Source organism: Sarcophilus harrisii, chromosome 6 (assembly GCF_902635505.1).
Source record: "Sarcophilus harrisii chromosome 6, mSarHar1.11, whole genome shotgun sequence".
Lineage (NCBI taxonomy): Eukaryota > Metazoa > Chordata > Mammalia > Dasyuromorphia > Dasyuridae > Sarcophilus > Sarcophilus harrisii.
The window spans coordinates 68,101,091-68,120,511 of record NC_045431.1 but is presented as its reverse complement, the minus strand read 5'-3'; the positions used below and the strand labels follow the sequence as shown (position 1 = coordinate 68,120,511).

General features: G+C 34.4%; 1 protein-coding gene across 1 annotated transcript in view; it reads right to left on the bottom strand.

The window, feature by feature from the left end:
- The window catches only part of USP38 (ubiquitin specific peptidase 38), a 30,419-nt gene that overhangs the window by 3,991 nt on the left and 7,007 nt on the right, over nucleotides 1–19,421 (bottom strand). Inside the window, exons 6-9 of the mRNA XM_023505964.2 lie at nucleotides 16,720–16,913; nucleotides 13,290–13,383; nucleotides 11,299–11,405; nucleotides 8,815–10,186 (exon numbers count right to left, since the gene is read on the bottom strand). Of these exons, the coding sequence (XP_023361732.1) occupies nucleotides 8,815–10,186; nucleotides 11,299–11,405; nucleotides 13,290–13,383; nucleotides 16,720–16,913 (1,767 nt within the window). The remainder of the gene's footprint in view (nucleotides 1–8,814; nucleotides 10,187–11,298; nucleotides 11,406–13,289; nucleotides 13,384–16,719; nucleotides 16,914–19,421) is intronic.

Genomic DNA, 19,421 nt, shown 5'->3' with positions numbered 1-19,421 from the left:
AAATGATCTTAATTTAACCACTGGAAAAACTAGATATTTATATTATTAAAATTCAGAGACTGGGTGGCCAATGGGGAAAATGGCTCCAACCTTCTTTGTCACTCACATTTATATTCATCCAACCAAACTTTTTTTTTTTTTTGCTAATCTCCCATTCTCCATGTCTTTGACCAGCTGTTCCCAATATCTAGAAAGTGCTCCTCTACCTTTAAAATATTTCCTTCAAAACTCTGCTCAATCAATACCTAACTCTCTAGTTATGTTTTTCTGCTCTCCACTTAATTTATTTTTATTTTTTTATTCTTATTTACATATACATTGTCACCAGAAGAATATAAACTTGCTGATAGTAGGAACTATTAGTTTTGTCTTTATATTCCCAGGGCCTATATAATAATATACATAATAGATGTATAATAAGTCTTAAACATTTTAAGATTAGAGTTCCAATACTAGCTCAACTGTTTAAACTTCTGTGACCTTAGACAAAATCATTTCATCTTGACTTCAGTTTTCTGCATCTGTAAAATGGGGGAGGGGGTATTTGAATTAATGACCTTTAAGGTCCTTTTCTGGCTAAAAAAATCCCATGATCCTTCACCAGAAGGACAAGACTGTTACTGTTAAGTTGTCTCAAAGAAAATATAGTTAATAAACACCAACACTTAGGAAAAGATTTCTCTCTTTGAATACTCAGGGTAGATATCACAGGCATACACTTGTGCACACATAAAAGCTAGCTTGCAAGCACAAAGTATTATTCCAGATCCATGGGCATTTTGAAAACTGTTGGATCAAGGTAATAAATTGAGTTAATGACAAAAAAGTATTAAGTGGAAAGCCAAGTTTCCTCCATATTTCCCCAATTCTACAATGGTATTGGGAGGTATCAGTCTCCGAGTAACACACGTTTGAAACAACCACGAAAAATCCAGATAGCAAAGCTTAACTCTTGTATATTAAGTTTAATGGTATGTGCCTTCACTTACTAGACAGGGACACTTGTAAGCTATTTGAAAAACAGCTGGATATTATATAGTCACAGAATCTTGGACAGGACCTTAAAGATTACCTAGCTCAACTGTTATTTTATAGATGAGAAAAACTGTCCAGACACAAAATGACCCAGTGCGAATTAAAACGCAACTTCAACAGAAACTGCTCATGGGGTTCATTTTCAAAATCTAGAGTTCAAGGTATCATGAACAACCAAGCCCACAACACGCTATTTTTAAAGAGGAGCATCCCAATTTCAGGTTTGTCTTCAACCTATAATTTAGTGTCTGATTCTTTCTATCTCATTAATAAAGAGAATCGTAGGATGTCTGAGACCCTTTTCTCACCCAATTTTCTTGAGTTAGGAACAGAACTTATGTTAACAAACCCAGTATCCTTTAGTTTGGATAAATTTTGTTTCTAAGAAATAAAGTTCTTTACATCACCTCCTGTGCCCTCACAATTTATGAAATATGCTAAATTTAAAAATATACATATATGTGCAATATATTCTCCGTTACCAGCTAAAAACCAATGCATTACAGTTAAAATTAGTATATGACTAAGAATTTGTTCCAATTAAAATTTCAAAGATTAAAAGAGTCAAAGAGTCAAAACACACAATGACTACTAGCAACAATTTAGATGGTAATTTTTTTTTTACCATTTAAAAAAATTGTCAAGGTAGAGAAGAGGTGATACTGATCAATAAAAACCTAGTGCTTAGTTAGACTGACAGAGAAACCATTTTTATCTCCTTTCCACCTATCATTGCTGCAGAAATCTTGGCAGTACACTAGAGAAAAAGAAAAATACTATTTGCTACGACTGACTGGAAAATGAAACCCACCATTTTCAATGAGAAAAGCTTAGATCTGAATGTGATAGACTATTGGTAAATAATCAGTTTGACTCCTTTAATGAATGGGTTTTCAAACTGTTATGGACTATTTTAACTCATCTAAGAAATAGCTAAAAATAAGTGCCCATTTTAAAAAGGATGTCTTGCAACAGGTTACTTTATTCGATTATTGTATTAACTTCTATACTAGTGGCAAGTCTTGGTTTATCAACCTGTCAACCTTGGTCTGGCCAGTAGGTTTTCAAGAGGATATATATATATATTTTAAAAATTCTTAATCAAGCTTAAAATTTCAGTTTAATCCCCTTGATCCAAACAGATTCAAGACTCGATTTTCCATTATACAATAATAATAATAAATCTAGTGCATTGATGATGATACCCTTAGGAGCAGCTTTAGGTTGCTCTGTGACTGATGTGGGACTGTTGGAATGAAATCCTGCTAATGACATGGTAATGCATAGTGGTTTAGTGCAATAATAGACTAGCCATAGTTTTTCTAACAGGCTAAAGGAGACTTTTTTAATACTGTGATTTTGAGGAATTTTTTGGATAAGCCTCGTCATTTTACTGAGTAGAGCTTGCTCTCTTCAAAACTGCTGGAGCATAGAAATAAGACTTTTTTCAAATGCCAATCATCACAACCCCTCCACTGGAATAGAAAACCTTTTAAGATGTATTCAATATTAATAATGAATTTAAGATGTATTCAATATTAATAATGAATTCAACTAAGTAAAAATCTTCATTTGAAAAATGAGTTAAATGGGTGTAAAAGGCATGCCACATGTGTTAATTTATACTGTTCTAATCCTATAACTAATTTAATGATAACAGCTGGCATTCATATGCACACTTTCAAGGTTTGTAAAATGCTTTAAATATACTAACTCACAATAACCCTATGAAGCATGTCTCTCACACACCCTCCCCGCCCCTCACCACACATTTCTCATTTACAAAAGAAGAAACTGAGGCCCATAGTTCACAACTAGCTTCTGGAATGGGCTTGGAGGTGTCAAATCCTGCTGTTATTCTTATTGCTTTTATTAAATTACTCTCAAATAGAAGATGTGAAGAATAATTAATTCTAACTGTACTCATAATGTACATGTTGGGAAAACCTAATAGAGAATTTTATCTGAATTTCAAGCAACTTTCTAACAGTTAAGCCATGCCATTTCCCAAGGCTTGATGAAAGATACAGAATAAGCAATTAAGTTAATTGTCCCAATGCTTTTGGGATCATAAAATCTGTACCTTAATTCATGAGGCTTCCCAATAAAGTAGCAGAATGAAACTGCCATTTTATCAGTTGTCATTTGATTGTACAGATATTAGGGCTGACAAAGTTCTAAAGGCAATTAATTAGTCTCTGGGAAAGATTCCCAAATGAGCAAATTAAAGAGGGAAAAACCACTTTTTCATTTGGTTTATCCTCAATAAGGGAAAAGCATAACTTTGGGATATAATTTTAAAGAGTCAAATCTTGGTTCCCATAGCAACCAATTTAAATTACAAATTTATGTCAGGGTATTTGTTAATCTGAAGATTAATAATAGACCATATACATAGAACTGTTGGTGTGGGAGCTAAAAAAAAAAATGATAAAAATCAAACTCCAAAGACTCGGCAAAGATTGACCTTCAGGAATCATGGGCCTAACACTAAATACTGACTTTGACATTTAACTGTGACCATGGGCAAAGTGAGTTTACTGAACCTCAGTTTACTTTTAAGTACTCTGTGCTCTATAAATGCCAACTAATATAAATAAATGTATGTATGTATATATATATATATATATATATATACACAGCTAAGGTCTGGGGTCACACAACTAAGTAGTGTTAAGTGTCTGAGGCTGCATTTGAACTCAAGACCTTCTGACTCTATGGCTGGTGCTATATAGTTGCCCCACTGTAGGAATAATTCACTATCAGAGTCTCCTGAACTCTTCTTCTGAATAATATGTCCTTGTCCCCCATTTCTCCCCTCTGAAAAAGAAAAATGTGAAAAGCTCTGAAAGTTTTACTTGGGTATGCAGAGTTTAAATCTGTAGAAGTTGAGTGAATTTCATGTTTATGTACCAGGCTACAGTTATGAAAAGATTGGTTAAGAATTGTTCTCTTGAACATTTGCCTAGGCAATGAAAACTTCACCTTATTGCTTAATTTATCTAACAACATATTTCTCTTGTTGCTACTCATGAATTTAAAATATCAGATCAGAACCTATCAATAAACTAAGTTTGTATAAGTAAAATTTAAAATTTATTAAATGCCAACTTATGAAGATGTTTCCTTTAATTAAAAAATCTAGTTAAGTATATACACATAAGTAACCTTAAAATGCTTGCTCCAATCTTTCTTTTTTACTAAATTAATTGGCAAACAATAGACTATGTTAAAGTAAAAAACATTCTATATAGAGTAATCTATTGAAAAATTAAAAAGACTATAATGAATAAATAGGCACAAAAACTATTAAATAAAAATCTAAGGATTTTAAGGATAGAGCTATTTTTAAAAACCTCCCAAATTATCACACCATTAAAAAAAAAATACTAAATTTAACAGCTGAAAAGTTCCATCACAACATTTTCCAGTTGCTTGGCAATTATTAAAACATGCTTACTTTTTTTAAGAGAAGAAACAAAACAGTTTCTTGGCATAAAATTAAAAGGATCAAAATGGCTTGGTATGATAAAGCAAGCAATTTAAGTCTTAGATTCTAATTGCTATAACTGCTTTGCTAGTTAGAGATCCTGGTGGTTCAGTAGATGGAGTAGCGCCAGCAAGTCCACACCTCAAGTTTTACCGCAGATATTTACTAGTTGTTTCACCTTTGGGCAAATAACTTGGCTGTTTACCCTCAATATCTTCATCTGTAAAATGGAGATAATAGAATGTACCTCCAAAGATTAATTTAAAGATTAAAAATTGTGAAGCATTTAGTAAACACTATAAAAATGTAAGCTGCCATTATTATTTTTTTTAATACATAAGGCTGATGACAATAGAAAATCCTGAAATCAGACATGTGATCAGACCTAGAGAAAAAATGTACCACTTTGGATTTGCTACATTAACCAGATAAGATGATTCCCAACTTCAAAATGAGTTGTTCCAAATATTTACTTTTAAGTCAGTTACTTGAAAGCAGAGAAACACCTTTCCATTAATGTCTAGGGTAATCAACAAAATTCTATTTAATCTGTAATTTCCCTATGTAATTAAAAAAAAAAATTTTTTTTTTTTGGGGGGCAGGGTAGAGAGAATTAACTTCATAATTTCTTAACATGACTTCCATCAAATCTCTTGAGGGCACATTCCCTCCCCCCAACCGTCTATGATCTTCGGGAACTTTGCCAGCTGCAATTAGTTGGGTAATCTGAACACCACTAAAGCACTATCCCAGCTCTAAGGGCACACAATATGAATTCCATCCCCTACACTGCACAGGCACAGTGCTGTGGAGGTCATCCCTATAATAAATGAGACAAACGAGATAGCCAGGTAGGAAGCAGTAAAGTCAATTGTCCTTGCTTGTTCAAATACAAGTGACCCATCTGTGGCATGGTAGAACACAACAGAATAGATTTATCTCGGTAGAATCACAGACCATTTAACTAGTGATTAATGACAAGATTATAACAATTGGCTTGACATGTTAGATTTCTAATAATGGGTAGGTAAAGAGCTTCTTGGACTGGGAATAAAGAGATCTGGGTTCAAATTTATAATGGAGACTGCCTAGTTATGTACGTGGTGGCAAGTCATCTAATTGTTCTAGGTCAGTTTTGTCATCTCTGAAATAGGAATACTTGCAAGACCTTCCTACTATGTAATTTTTTAAAAAAAGTGATGAGACTGCTTTGTAAACCTTAAAACAATATAATGTTAATTATTGGAAAAAAAAATTGTTTTAAAGCCAGGTCACTCTTCATTGGTGCTAGATTTGGAGTCAGGAGAACCTAAATTCAAATCCTAGCACTGTAGCACTGCTACTATCTTTATCTGTAGGACCTTAGGCCTCTTTGTTTCATAATGAGGGGCTAGACCTTACAATTTAAGAGTCTATTCCATCACTAATTTAATCACTAATTAAATCACTAATTTTCCTTATAGTGTAGAGTATACAGTAAAATTTAGCTTATAGAGCTAATTTAGCTCAAGATTTCTTATTTCAAGAAACTAGCGAAGTGAATAGGTATATTTTCTTACCTTCAGTGTAATATGGCAGCTCTTTTAAGGAAAGACTGCTAATTTTTTGTTAATTTCAGTGTCTCTTAATGAAATCATCTATTAGTAGGATAATAGAGACTTTTGGAATAGGCCAAGTCCCTCTTCAGTGTTCAGTGATTTGCCTAAAGTCACAAGGGTAATGTCAGAAACAGAACTTGAACACAAGTTTTCCTCTGGCTTCTAAAATCTTTGTACTCCCTGCTGCCTCTCAATACAGATAAGACATGGTAGACTTCTTAAATTTGTATATTTTTTGCTAAATTACCTCCACACAAATTTTATGACATAAATTGAATTAAACTGAATTGTGAATGCAAAATGGCATTCAAGTAGTTATGTAGGAAACCGAAAAATTACAAGAAAAAAAATATTTTCATCACAGGAAGTTACTTGGATAAAAGTGAAACTAAGTATGTTTTAGAAGGAAGCAATCTTGTATGGTCAAATTACCAATATATATCAATACAAATGTTACTTTTCTAAAATTTTTTTTTTAATCCATTTTTTTTCAAATCTGCTTTCAGAAAAGAAAATTAAGTCTTGCCCTCAAAAAACCCAATGGCTACTACATATAATTTTTTTGTTTTTCTAAAACTATTTTGTGGCAAAGGCTGTGTCCCTAGACACTCAATTCAGGTATGACTTCTACTGCTATTTTTCAGAAAATAAAATCTTACAAAGCAGTCATTAAATGATTAAAAAAAAAAATGTTTATATAGTGCTTTAATTAATTTAAACGCTTTAATTTATTTCCTCATTAATCAGACCAACCCTTTTGGAAATTTGTTGTGTGCATGTCAAGACTTGTATGACACTGCATTCAATTATCTAGCTTAGTTTTGTACCATATATTTTCCCATGGACCAATGCATGGTACTACTCTATCTTCCCTTCTCCTAAATATTTTTAAACAAACATTACATTTGATCACATGGATACATTTCACTTGCATTATTAAATGAGAGACTTGGGGACGAGAGATAAGGCCAGGAGAGGTTCAGATCTATCAATGCTTAGATATGAGGGGTGGAAAGCAAGGAGTCAAACATGAGAATGTCTAATCCTGAGACTAGTAGGACAGTGATGCTCTCCACAGAAATAGGGAAATTTAGAACAGTGAGCTTGAGGAGGGAAATGAGGTCTGATCCACGTTGAATTTGAAATGTTTTTCAGGAATTGTATATGTTTAACTTATATTGGTTGGATTCTTGCTGTCTGGGGGAAGAGGGGTGTTGGGGGGAAGGGACGGAGAAAAATTTGGAACACAAGTATGAATGTTGAAAACTATCTTTGCATGTATTTCAAAAATTTAAAAAAAGATATTATTAAAAAAAAAATAGAAAGGTTTTTCAGGGCATCATTTTAAAATGTCTAAAGCAGGAAGTTGGAGATATGCTGCTAAAGCTCAGAGCAAAGACTAATGCTGGATATGTAGATCTGGGAGCTAGCTGCCTAAAGATGATAATTAAAGCCACAGAAGCCACTGAGATCACCAAGGGAGAGAATATGGAGAGAAGAGGGTACAAGACATGAGTCTTGGGGCATAGCTAAGGAGAACCAGAGAGACCTTTCAAGAAAACAGGAGAATTTAAGAATAGTTACGGGTGTTGAATATTCCACAGCAGAGAAAGTGAGAAAGATGAAAAAAAAAAAATGCCCATTAGATTTGGTAAAAAGATTTTTGTTCACTGGGGAGAAGTTTCAGTTGAATGAAGTCAAAAGTCTAAATGGTAAGAGGAATAGAAGTAGTGTGTGTGTAGAAAATAACTTTTTCTAGGAATTCAAACAAATAATTATATTCAGAAGACAGCTCAAGGAGATGGTTATGGAGCATTACAACCATTATAATGTAATTAATTTACAGGTTTAACCAATGCAGCATATGACAAAATTTAGATGCAAAGTTAATTTCTACTTTGGTTGCCATATCGTTATACTGTATGTACAGTGAATGTCAGTTAATCCAGCAAAAAAGAAATCTCAGCAGAGTCACACAACTTACTTAAAACCCAATATGGGGCTTTTCCCATTATGACAACTATCAAGTAGGACACTTCTAAGTCCTCATCTTCACTAGTCAGCCCATTCTTTTGCCAAACTGTAAATCTGATGCCAAACATTCCTGGCATTTCTTCTCAAAGATTAGTAGAAGTAGCCCTTTTCCTCTTCCTTCCTCTTACCAGTCTCTTCCAAAGTTCTTTAGGTTACTGTCAGAAACAAAGCTCCAAAGCAGGCCAATTCTGTAAGGCTAGAAAGTCCCCTGTACTACATGTAGGGTTGAACCACTTCCACAGCCATTTGGTGGAGAACTGCTGTTGAGACATTTCCCAAACAAGGATTTTGGGGAGAACTTCATGTCTTTCTCAACAAAGCACTTTTCCTTCCTTTTGAAGGCTGATTTAACAAATTTACTCGCCTCAATATAACGGAAATAACAATTAACAATAAACTATGAATTTCATAATGAACTACTGATACTGTATGTTACTGCTAATTAGTATTTACATGGCATACAATGGTTTACAAAGAGAAATCTTATATGCAATTTATATTCACAACTCCCATTTTTAGAACAAATCCTAATTTAAGAGATTAGATTTTAAAAGTAGCCAAGATTTGCAAAACACTGAGCACACGTGACTATTTTTAGAGTGTGTTACAAATAGGAAAAGTTGCTTAAGTCACAAATTAGATAGATCTCCAACTTACCTGCAAGTATAATTTGTTATCTTTTGTTATAGCATCCATGAGTTCCTTTTGCAGAGGCGGGTCTCCATTCACCCAGAGTCCATTAGTTGCGTTATTAGCGCCGAAACCACTAGTACTATTCTGTTTTTTGTACAATAGAACATAAGCAGTATCCTTTGGAAACCTACTGGTAATTTTCTGGACTGATTGAAATGAGGTAAACGTCACTCTGCTGTCATTAAATAAAAACCACTCCTTTGACATTTCATTATTTTCCAGATCCTGCTCAATAACTGCAGAAGGAATTTCTCCCCCCAACAAATGACCCTGAGGGGAAGCTAGAGCCAGAGTTTCAGACTGATGGCACAGCTGAAAGGAAGAGTCAGAACCTGTGATATTTCTGGCATATGAATAGTAATGTCCACTTTCAGAGGAGATGCCTGAATGAACAACAACAGAGCTTAACAGATAGGGCACCCGTTTTGGGCAGCATGCTTCATCAGTCCCCGAGGACTTGAGCTTTTTAGCCAGGTTCTCACCAGTATCAGTGAAATCAACATCTACCGACCAACTTTCTGATAATGAAGTTAGAGAGGAATTAGTTCTTTTGACTGGTAACTCTAAAACCAATGGCAGTGACACATTGTCTAGGATTTTGCGTCGTATGTGACACTTCTGATCATATGAAAATCTCAGGAGAGTGAGAATAAGGTATTCAGGTTCCTCCATGATTTGCATAGTTTTCTCTGCATTCTGAAGAGAGGCACAGTTTTCACAATAATAGCGATTATCGCCATTAAGGATCTCTGGTGCCAGAAAATAATTTAGCAAGTCTGTAACTGAAGGTGTGTTTTCACCTCCTGGTTTCTGAGATACTCCTCTGTTAATCTGAATCTTGCATGGTTCATTAGAAACCAAAGTGTTTTCTGTACAGGGAAGCTCAGAAGGAAGATTGTCTAAAGCTGCTTCATCCATGACTGTTTCTGAGCCAAAGCCAGGGGGGACAGGATGACAAAATGCTGACTCTTCAGGAGAGCCAGCTGTTACCAAGCTAGCCTGTACCACAAAGTCATCCTGCACCTTAGGAGAACATGATGGACCTTGGAAAGATAGGTTTTCCATAGAAGAGGAAGGACAAAATGCAAGTGAAAGATCTGTAAAGGCTTCCTCTTTCTGTGAGGTACTCCTGCAGTTCAAACAGTGTATATTAGTTTGAAGTTTTCCCCCAAACATTTTTTCTATTAAGGTTTTCTCACTATCATTTGTGTAAGGGATCTCTGTATATGGTGCTGTCTTGTTGGTTACTTCCTGTAATGAGGCTTCATCGGATCCCATACTTTCAGAAGGCTTCAGTGAAGACAGGGCTTTCAAAGTTCTTTCTTCCTCATGGAGTCTACAAAGAAAACAATCACATTTATCTTTTCTTAACCAGTTTTAGAATTACAAGTGACCAAACTTTCAGAAAAATCAATAATATAGAAGGCCATTTTTCTTGCCTCAAATTTAAGAAATGTTATAGGTTGACATCTGTTGGTTACATCATTTTGGTTTTTGCAAGAAAACCAACTGACTTTGTGAAACAGAAGTGGTACTCCCCAAAGTCTGAAGAGAGTTCTTGTTTTCATGTTACTTGACTATGAGATCAAAGTACTTTATCACCAGTTAATGCCTTTATCTTCAAAATGTTCCCATAATCAAAGAATTTTCATTTTCTTAAGGGGCTTGGAAAGAATTGTTTAGTCCTAACAAGGCATTTAGTAGTTAAACTAGGAGGCAAATCTGAGAGAGTTAATGGTGAAACAGGATGTTTCAATGCCCCTAGGCACAATAAAAATTTGTTAGAGATGATAACTATGTAGTAGCCATTGCACTTTATACAGATACAGAAAAGAAAGGCCAGGTGAAGGAAACAAACCGAAACCAGGCCCGTCTCAATGTCTTATGTAACAAGCAGCTGGCTGCATGAGCCCAGACTTAGGAATTTTGAAAGCTCATCTTTAATGATCCCAATGAGTCATTTTTAGCCAGGTTCTCACCAGTATCAGTGAAATCAACATCTACTGACCAACTTTCTGATAATGAAGTTAGAGAGGAATTAGTTCTTTTGACTGGTAACTCTAAAACTAATGGCAGTGACACATTGTCTAGGATTTTGCGTTGTATGTGACACTTCTGATCATATGAAAATCTCAGGAGAGTGAGAATAAGGTATTCAGGTTCAGGAATATAAAGCTAATGCTTTAATGAGCATTAAAGATGCTCAATAGCATCTTTAATAAAGGGAATTTTAGATTAGAAAAGAAAAACAGGTTTTAAAAAGTTTGAGGAAAAGTGACAGTAAAATAAAGTTGAAAGAACAGATTGAATGCACAGAATTTAAAAATTAACTTTCCTCATAGAAAATAAATACCTTAGTACAAATAGTGTAATATGTTTAAAATATCAAATGTAAAATATCAAAATAAATAATAAATCTTCAATTTGTAAATTTTAAAAATACTTTACCTGTCTAGCAGAAACCTGAGGTATTCAGAGCAGTCTTGTTGTGATCTAGGAGTAAACCAGGGAGGTCTGGATGCCTCAAAAAAAATTCGTGGTGCATATGCTTCCCTCTATTGACAAAAGGTAGATAACAATAGAAGTAAACAATATATCCAAAGTGAACAAAATAGCTTTTGGCCAAATCAGCATCCTCTGAATTTATTAATTATTGTAAAAATTTGACCTCAAAGGCCATATATTATAAAACCCAACCAAAAATTTAAAGTTGGCAATAATGTTCCCTTTGCCTTCTATAGGTTAAATTATTAAGTGATTCTCTTATGGCGCGATTTTGAGTTCACACACAATATACCACACTGTTAAGAATTTTACTATTCTGTTTATTATTCTTGGGATTTTTTTTATTTTGTGAATTTTCTTCCTTGAGACTGAACACAGTACTCTAGATAGGGTCAGATTAAGGGTATACAAAGAGATGCTCATTTTTTTTGTCCTAGATATGTGGCCTGCACCTAGTAACTGCACCTAGAGACAGTTAATATGGCAGCTGAATAGTATCTGAGTTGCTACTCTACATTAATGACTCATTGGGATCCTCAGTTTTCAGAATCATTTCTGAAAATTATCCATTTTCTGAGCTGGTTACCCTATACTATAAGGGGTCCTTTTTAAATAGGGGGCCAGTTCACTGTCCCTCAGAATGCTGGAGGGCCAGACTATAGTAAAAACAAAATCTTTGTTTTGTGGGCCTTTAAATAAAGAAACTTCAAAACCTTGGGTGAGGGGGATAAACGTCCTCAGCTGCTGCATCTGGCCCACAGGCCGTAGTTTGAGGACCCTGTCATAGAAGATCCTATCTACTTTTTTTTAGGAAGCCTCTGAAAACTGCTTTCTCCAAATGTACATTAATATAGACTGTAACTAGTCCTTCAACACTAATATACAATCAGTTCTTCCTAAGGCCCGATTACTTCCAATGTAGAAATCAGTTTTCTTGTTGGTAAGATAACTTTTTGGGAGGCAAGTGCTAATTGAAGTAACAGGCAATCAGAGTTGAAGGGGCTGGCTGTGTTCTTATTATGTGTCTGAGGTCACATCTGAACTCAGGTCTTCCATCTACCTTAGGGTCTGGGCTCTAGCCACCGCGCCACCTAGAGGTAAAGTAGCATAGTACATCCTCACTCATGTGAGATGAAACGTGTAGAAACAGATGAACTTGGGGAATTGATCATAAATGTATCACAAAACTGACAGATCACGTGGGAGTCACTGGAATATTCTCCAAAAGATGCAAATTCTTGGCTCATCTTTATCACACTTTCTTACTAGTAGCACCAAGTAAAACCAACAAGGGAGAACTGCTTTTTGGTACAAGGTTCTTAAGTACAAGAACTATCAGGAAAAGCCAGTTAGCAAAGTTATGGTTATATGACAAGTTAAAAAAAACAAACCATCCCTATTACAGGGGGTAACAGTATTAGATATTGCCATCTGAATTTGTAGGAATCCATAGGGCCAAAATATATAATAGTGAATATCAGTGGCCCATCTTCATCTATTTTTAAAACTCGGTGTGTAAAAGTCCTCCCTAAAAGCAAATATCATTAAATTATCAAGTCTTTTACTTTGAAATTGAGGTTCTTTTTTCATTATTTTATTCCCTTCCTATTAACATGTCTGCAATGTTGGCAAAATTAAAACGCAGTGAAAAAAATTGTATTTTCATCTATATGCTGAATAATAAAAAGAAAAAAATTTAAATGTCATAATTCACCATATTCAAAAGTAACTGGCAAAGAATTCTTTATTACCTGTATGAGAAAGCAAGATACCTACCTTCATTAGGTATCTGCCAGGAAATATATAAAAGAGGTCATTTAAACTATGCTGATGAATTATTTTCACACAATGTCTTGTTTTACAATATAAACAATTCATCAGAACTGACACAATGTATATATTGTTAAAATTGACACAGGCAAATTTAAACTTACTTGTGTATGAGCCAAAAAGGCAAAAAGATGCTGTAATTTTTTCATTAATGAATTGCACCCATTTAGATTCAAAGATAATACATGCCTCCTGAAACTGAAAGAGAATAAAACAGAATTATTAGGATTTCTTTAAATTTAAGTAAACATGGATCAGGGGGAAGTTACTGTATTAATTATATGACCTTTAAAGTCATAAGACCATTACTAATTCACAGTTCTAAAAGAACCCCACCCCCCTAAGATTGCAAAAATATCCATTTTATCTTTAGCCCCAAATAAGATTTATCTCAATCACCTAAAAGCTATCAATATTAAAAACTATATACATAATGATTTTAAATAACAAAAAGGTATACATTATATCCTCTGGTTAAGTAAAATACATTATTTTTAAAAAAAGATTAAAATGTGTTATATTCTTAAAGAATTCTTCCAATTATATAGAAACTCAAGCTATGCAATCCTCATTGTATGATCCTGAATAAGTGTCAATCACTATGTGTATATTTCAAATGTCTGGAAAGGAAAACTATTAAAATGTTTTGAGATAATAATTTAAATAGACAATAATTAGCCATAAAAGTTCCAAATGTCATGATACTCAGAATGTTCTTTCCCAACTACAATTTTGTAGAATGCAAAAAGTATCAGAATTGTTGAAAGCCTCAAGGAGCAAGGGCACAGCCACACAATGTACTCAATCCATGTTTGAATTCTGGCTTTGCCATTTACTAGGAAGTTGATTATACAACAGTTACAATTCTCGTTTTTAAATGAGGCAACTAAAATTCAAAAGATATCCGTAGCCTTTCCATCTTAAGATTAGCAGAATCAAATGAAAGAGGTGTGAAAGTACTTTTGTAAGTCATAAAAACCAGTAAGAGACATGAGCTTTCATGGAGTGACACCTGATGATAGATGCAATTGCCTAGTTTCTTCTACTAACAAATTTTTAAAAGTGAAATGAATATTTAAAGAGGGGCTAAAAAAGAAGTTACCTGCTTTGCCCAAATCATTGGAGGTTTTTCTGGGAAAATGCTCTTCAATCATTATCAACCATCAACATTAGTCTACATCTTTCTCCACTCAAGCTTTTCCCTCATTTCCAATTATAGAAGTAAAACAACTGTTTTATAAAAAGGACTAGAGATAGAGAATTTGTAATCTTAATAGTATGGCCCTAATTTTAATGATTTCTTAAATAACATTCTATAATTAGAAAGCAGTGCTATGAAATACTTCCATAATATTCTACTTACTTGTAACAATTGTTGTAACAAACTGTCCAAGGTAGGAAGAACAAATATAATTTAACCTGAATTTTGGAAGTCTCCAGACCCTCAACATCCTCCTACATTTCCATCTTTTTCTAAGTTCTGATTATGAGTTCTTCTGGCTGATGTAAGGATACTCTTGATCACCTTTCCCTCCCACCTTCTCCAACAGATATTTCAATCACCCCCTAATATTAAATATCTCTATCTGCAGGTTCCTTCTTTATTGCCTTCAAACACGCCCAAAGTTTAAGACCCTCCTTCCCTCTGAAGTAGTCATCCTACAATTTTCCTCCAAACCCCGAGAAAAGGCTGGACGTCCTCACTGCCTCCTCTTGCTCTCCTCATGCTCCTCTCAACCCTTTGCAAGATTCTCTTAATTACACATCACAGTTGTGATGGCCCTTCCCTACTGTATTTCACACTGAATGATACTGTATTCTCTCCTGTCCTTCCCCTTGCTCTTCAGTGCAATCCCACTTCCAATCTCAAATGTGTCTCTGGGTTTTCAGGACATGATTTTTTCCCCCCTTGTTGGCTTCCTAGACTCCGATGACTCCTCTCGTCTCCTTTGCCAGCTCACAATCCTTATAATTTTCTAAGGCTTTACATGGAAGCTCTTTCTCTTCTCTCTATATTCTCTCTGATCACAAACATCACGGGTTTAATTATAATCATTATGACTCTCAGATCATGCATTTAGTCCCAATCTCCCTCCTGCATTCAGGTTTCACATTAATAATTGCCTTTTTAAAATTTTCAACTGTATTTCCATCTCATCCTCAGCATGTTGCTAACAATGTTATTTCCAAGACTGATTTGTGGATTCAGCTCTTCACGTCACATATTCAGTAAGTTACCAAATATCTGAACCTTTACATTACACCTTTCATTTAACCCTTTTTCTCACAACACATCTTAGGCCAGATCTTCATCACGTCTCACAAGGAAAACTGCGTGAACTCGGGGTTTCCCTTCCCTATTCACTCTAGCATATCCTCCACATAACTATTAAGCTACTCTGCTTATGGCTATATCTGACTTATGTTACCCCTTTAAACTTCAAGGACTCCCCTTCCTGCTTCTAGGATCATATACATACTTTATACCTGAGCCCAATCTAACTTTCCAGTCACATTATACAGCATATGCCTTCTAGACCAGGGGTCCTCAAACTACGGCCTGCAGGCCAGATGTGGCAGCTGAGGATGTTTATCCCCCTCACCCAGGGCTATGAAGTTTCTTTATTTAAAGGCCCACAAAACAAAATTTGTTTTTACTATCGTCCGGCCCTCCAACAGTCTGAGGGACAGTGAACTGGTCCCCTATTTAAAAAGTTTGAGGACCCCTGGTCTAGACCAACTGGCTTTCTTCCTCAGATGGCTCATTTCCCATCTGTTTTTTGGGACTGACCAATTCCCATATCTGGAATACATTCCCTCCACACCTTTAACCCATAGAAAACCTCTTTCTTCAAGACTATCTCAAATATCACCTTCTCCACAAAACCTCCCCCAATTCCTAAATACTTTGTAATCATACATGCCTTTCTCTACTTTTAACCTGTCATATTCTAATGGTATCTATATGTTGCTATTAATCTTTTGTTGCCATTCTTAATACATTCACTCAAAAACATTCACATGGACTCTCTAAGTCCAGACCCCTTTGGTAGGTCATCTAACCATCTTTCTAGCCCTTTTCTCTTTTGGAGTAGTACTTGTTACTCCAACAACATGGGACACTAATCTATTTGACAGATTTTGTTTATACCTGTAATAATCCAATCTGCCTGTTAAAAACCACTCCTTCCATGATTCCTTTCCTAATCCTATCAAAGAACTTTTCTTTCTCAAGATCCATGGTACATGGAAAGTTTTTTAATGGATTTTTCTGCTCATTTCATATTATATTCATGGAATGTAAATTCCTTGTGGGTAAACTTCTTGTATCCCAATCATTTAACAGGTAACAGTTTATAAAAACCCTTATCTGCGGTGGTTAAGTACAGGTTCTTTATTAGATTCTAAGCTCCTTAAGGAGTCCCAAAGCTTCCTTTGACTTTTCCCCAACACATAACAGTACTTTTCACACCAGAAGAGCTTAACAAATACTCGCTCAACATGTAAGACATTCATTCTTCAGTTTAAACTTACTCTGTTGCCATGAACAGTGCTTGTATCACACTGTTCATATAGCAAGTATTTCCGAGGTTAATCAGACCAGTTTTCCCAGTTTCAGATTTTCCAGAAAGTTTAGACAAACAAGATGCCAAGGAATTAGACTGAGAAGTCCAGGCACTTTGATTGAGGATCAATTTGATCTTCTCTTCACTGGGTTTAGGAAAATCCTGTAGATAATTAGAAGAAAAAAGACAAGGAAAAAAAGTTTAATATATTATGCTTTGCTTTTGAAATAACCACTACTGCAGCAGCAGAAGCATGTTTCTGGATTACCGAGTTTGCTTTACTTGTCAGGTTACAATTTTCCACTTTCACAACCCAGAGTTATCTTAGTTGGCTTTGAAAAAGTGTCTGGCTAGTCAAAGACTCAAACTACAATTCAAGAGCCAAAATAAATCTTTCTAGAATCAGAGTATCAAATTTAATAAGGATCAGAAAATAAATACTAACATGGTCGCTTCTGAACTGTCAAAATTGGCTATGAATATAAAATTTTGATGTCAGAAAAAAATCTGTAAAGGATGGAACTCCATTTTATTTTATTTTTTTATTTTTTTGTTCTGTAGAAATGTCAGTTATTTGACGTTAATTCCCATCCAGATTCTAAGATGCAGTTGAAAAAAATTTCAAGTAAAGACCTGAAATGAATTGATGAGAAGTATGGAGAAGAATCAAAGGGAAAATGAATGAGGAAGTAGGTTGTAACAGCAAGACTTTCCAAAACTCAATTTGATTTCATCAAGGCCTTTCTCAGATTAGCATTTACAACTAATTTCCACAGAAACTATTTTACTCCGAAGCATACTGACCACATGAGGATTCTAAGCAAGTTTTAAACAGAATTTAAGAAAAGCAGCAAAATTTCTTGTAAACGGTAACCTGTTGTAAGTTAATAGCCTAACATTTATTATTAAGAGCAAAGTTCCAATTTTAGAATAGAGCCTGCTGTCAGAGGTCAAAGACCAAGGTCTTCAAGAAGCCAATTTATATATTTCTATAAATTTCCATTTATGAATTTTTTTAATCCACAAGATATAGATATTTAAACAAAGTAGTGATAAAATTATTCTGATTTTCATAATTCTGAAAGAAATTTTTTGTGTACTTCATATAGCCTAGTCTTCTCCGGTTCTACTTAGTTTTTTGTATTGCTTTGTGCAGATTTTTCACAAAAAATTTATAAAAAATCGCATAGGTCCTATGTCTTATAAACAATAGGAAGTACAGTACCTTGTACTTAATGTAACCATGATATCATTGCTTTAGATATTCCTTCTTGCCATTGCAGATTTGTAATTCTCTAAATTATAGTCTTAAAGAATAAGAGGTTATGGTACTTGGTTCAGAGGTAGGATTTTAATCCATTTTTCTACTCATATTTGCTGAATCAATGATAAAAACTTCTGCTGGAACTGAAAAACAGAAACCTAAAAGTGTCACCAAGAGGCTTTAAAGATCATATCAACTTAAAGCACAATAGAAGGAAAAGTGGTTGGCTTTGGAAAAAACCTACCCAGATCTATCATTACCCAGCTTAATTAGCTTAATTTATTTTCTGATGGTTTTGTTTTTGTCAAAATAAATGCTGCCAAACCTGATTTCATTCTACCTCATTAAAGGGGTTTATTCTATCTTGAGAAACCATAGTTGAATGTGGGGGACAAAAAAGAAAAAGAAATAGAAGCTATTACAATGTTTTCCTGCCATTTGGATATTTCTCAACTTGACTGGTTAAAAACATTTAAAAAACAGATTCATAGAAATTTCTATCTTCTTAAGTAGGTAAAAGGCAACCATGTAATTTATAAACAAATACAATACATAAAGAGCAACTCTGCTGAATAAATGCTACACACTGAAAATAAGATGGAATATAAATATAAAATATGTACCAACTAGTTTACTACACACAAGAATTTTTGTTGGTCAATCAGAACTGAAAATTGCTAATGAATTTTACTATTTGACAACTAATCAAAAAAATTAAGGATGGCATAAAGGCCAAGGAACTAACAAATAGATAATCAGGTGTGGTCTCAAGATGTCTACCCCAAGTTTACTGAGGAATAATTAGTATTAGTCAAGCTCCTATATGGTTCTACATGATAATTATGTGGCATAGATGCCCAGGCTAGGAGAATTCAAGTGATTTTCTTGACAGCATTTTCCATTTTTAAAATGCTTTATTTAAAAAACAAAAACAAAAACCAAAAAACTTTAAATTACCTCATTAGAGCTTAAGAATCACCCTCGGAAGGAGATAATTCAACTATTGTCCACCTTCATTTTTAACAAATGAGCCTCAGAGAAGTTTAATGTCTCAGTTTAAAGTTTAACATTTCAAATGAAGTGTTCTTTACATGATACCACACTACCTTCTCCCTTTAGGAAATCAGTGTATTGAATGTAATGGCATGTGCTATAAACTCACTGAGTCACATATTTTTAAATTTATTAAACTGGAGGATAATATAGAATACAAGACAGCATACTAACCTATTATGATAATGTATATGTAAGAAATTGCAAACTTCCACTTTTTAAAATTGTTTCTGCCTCATCTATATACTGGCAAGCCCTACTTTTTCGTTCATTATGTTTTCTTTTGGAATTTAAATCTGAAATATCTAGCAAGAAATAAACATGATTCCAACAAAAGAACCATGCTGTATTTT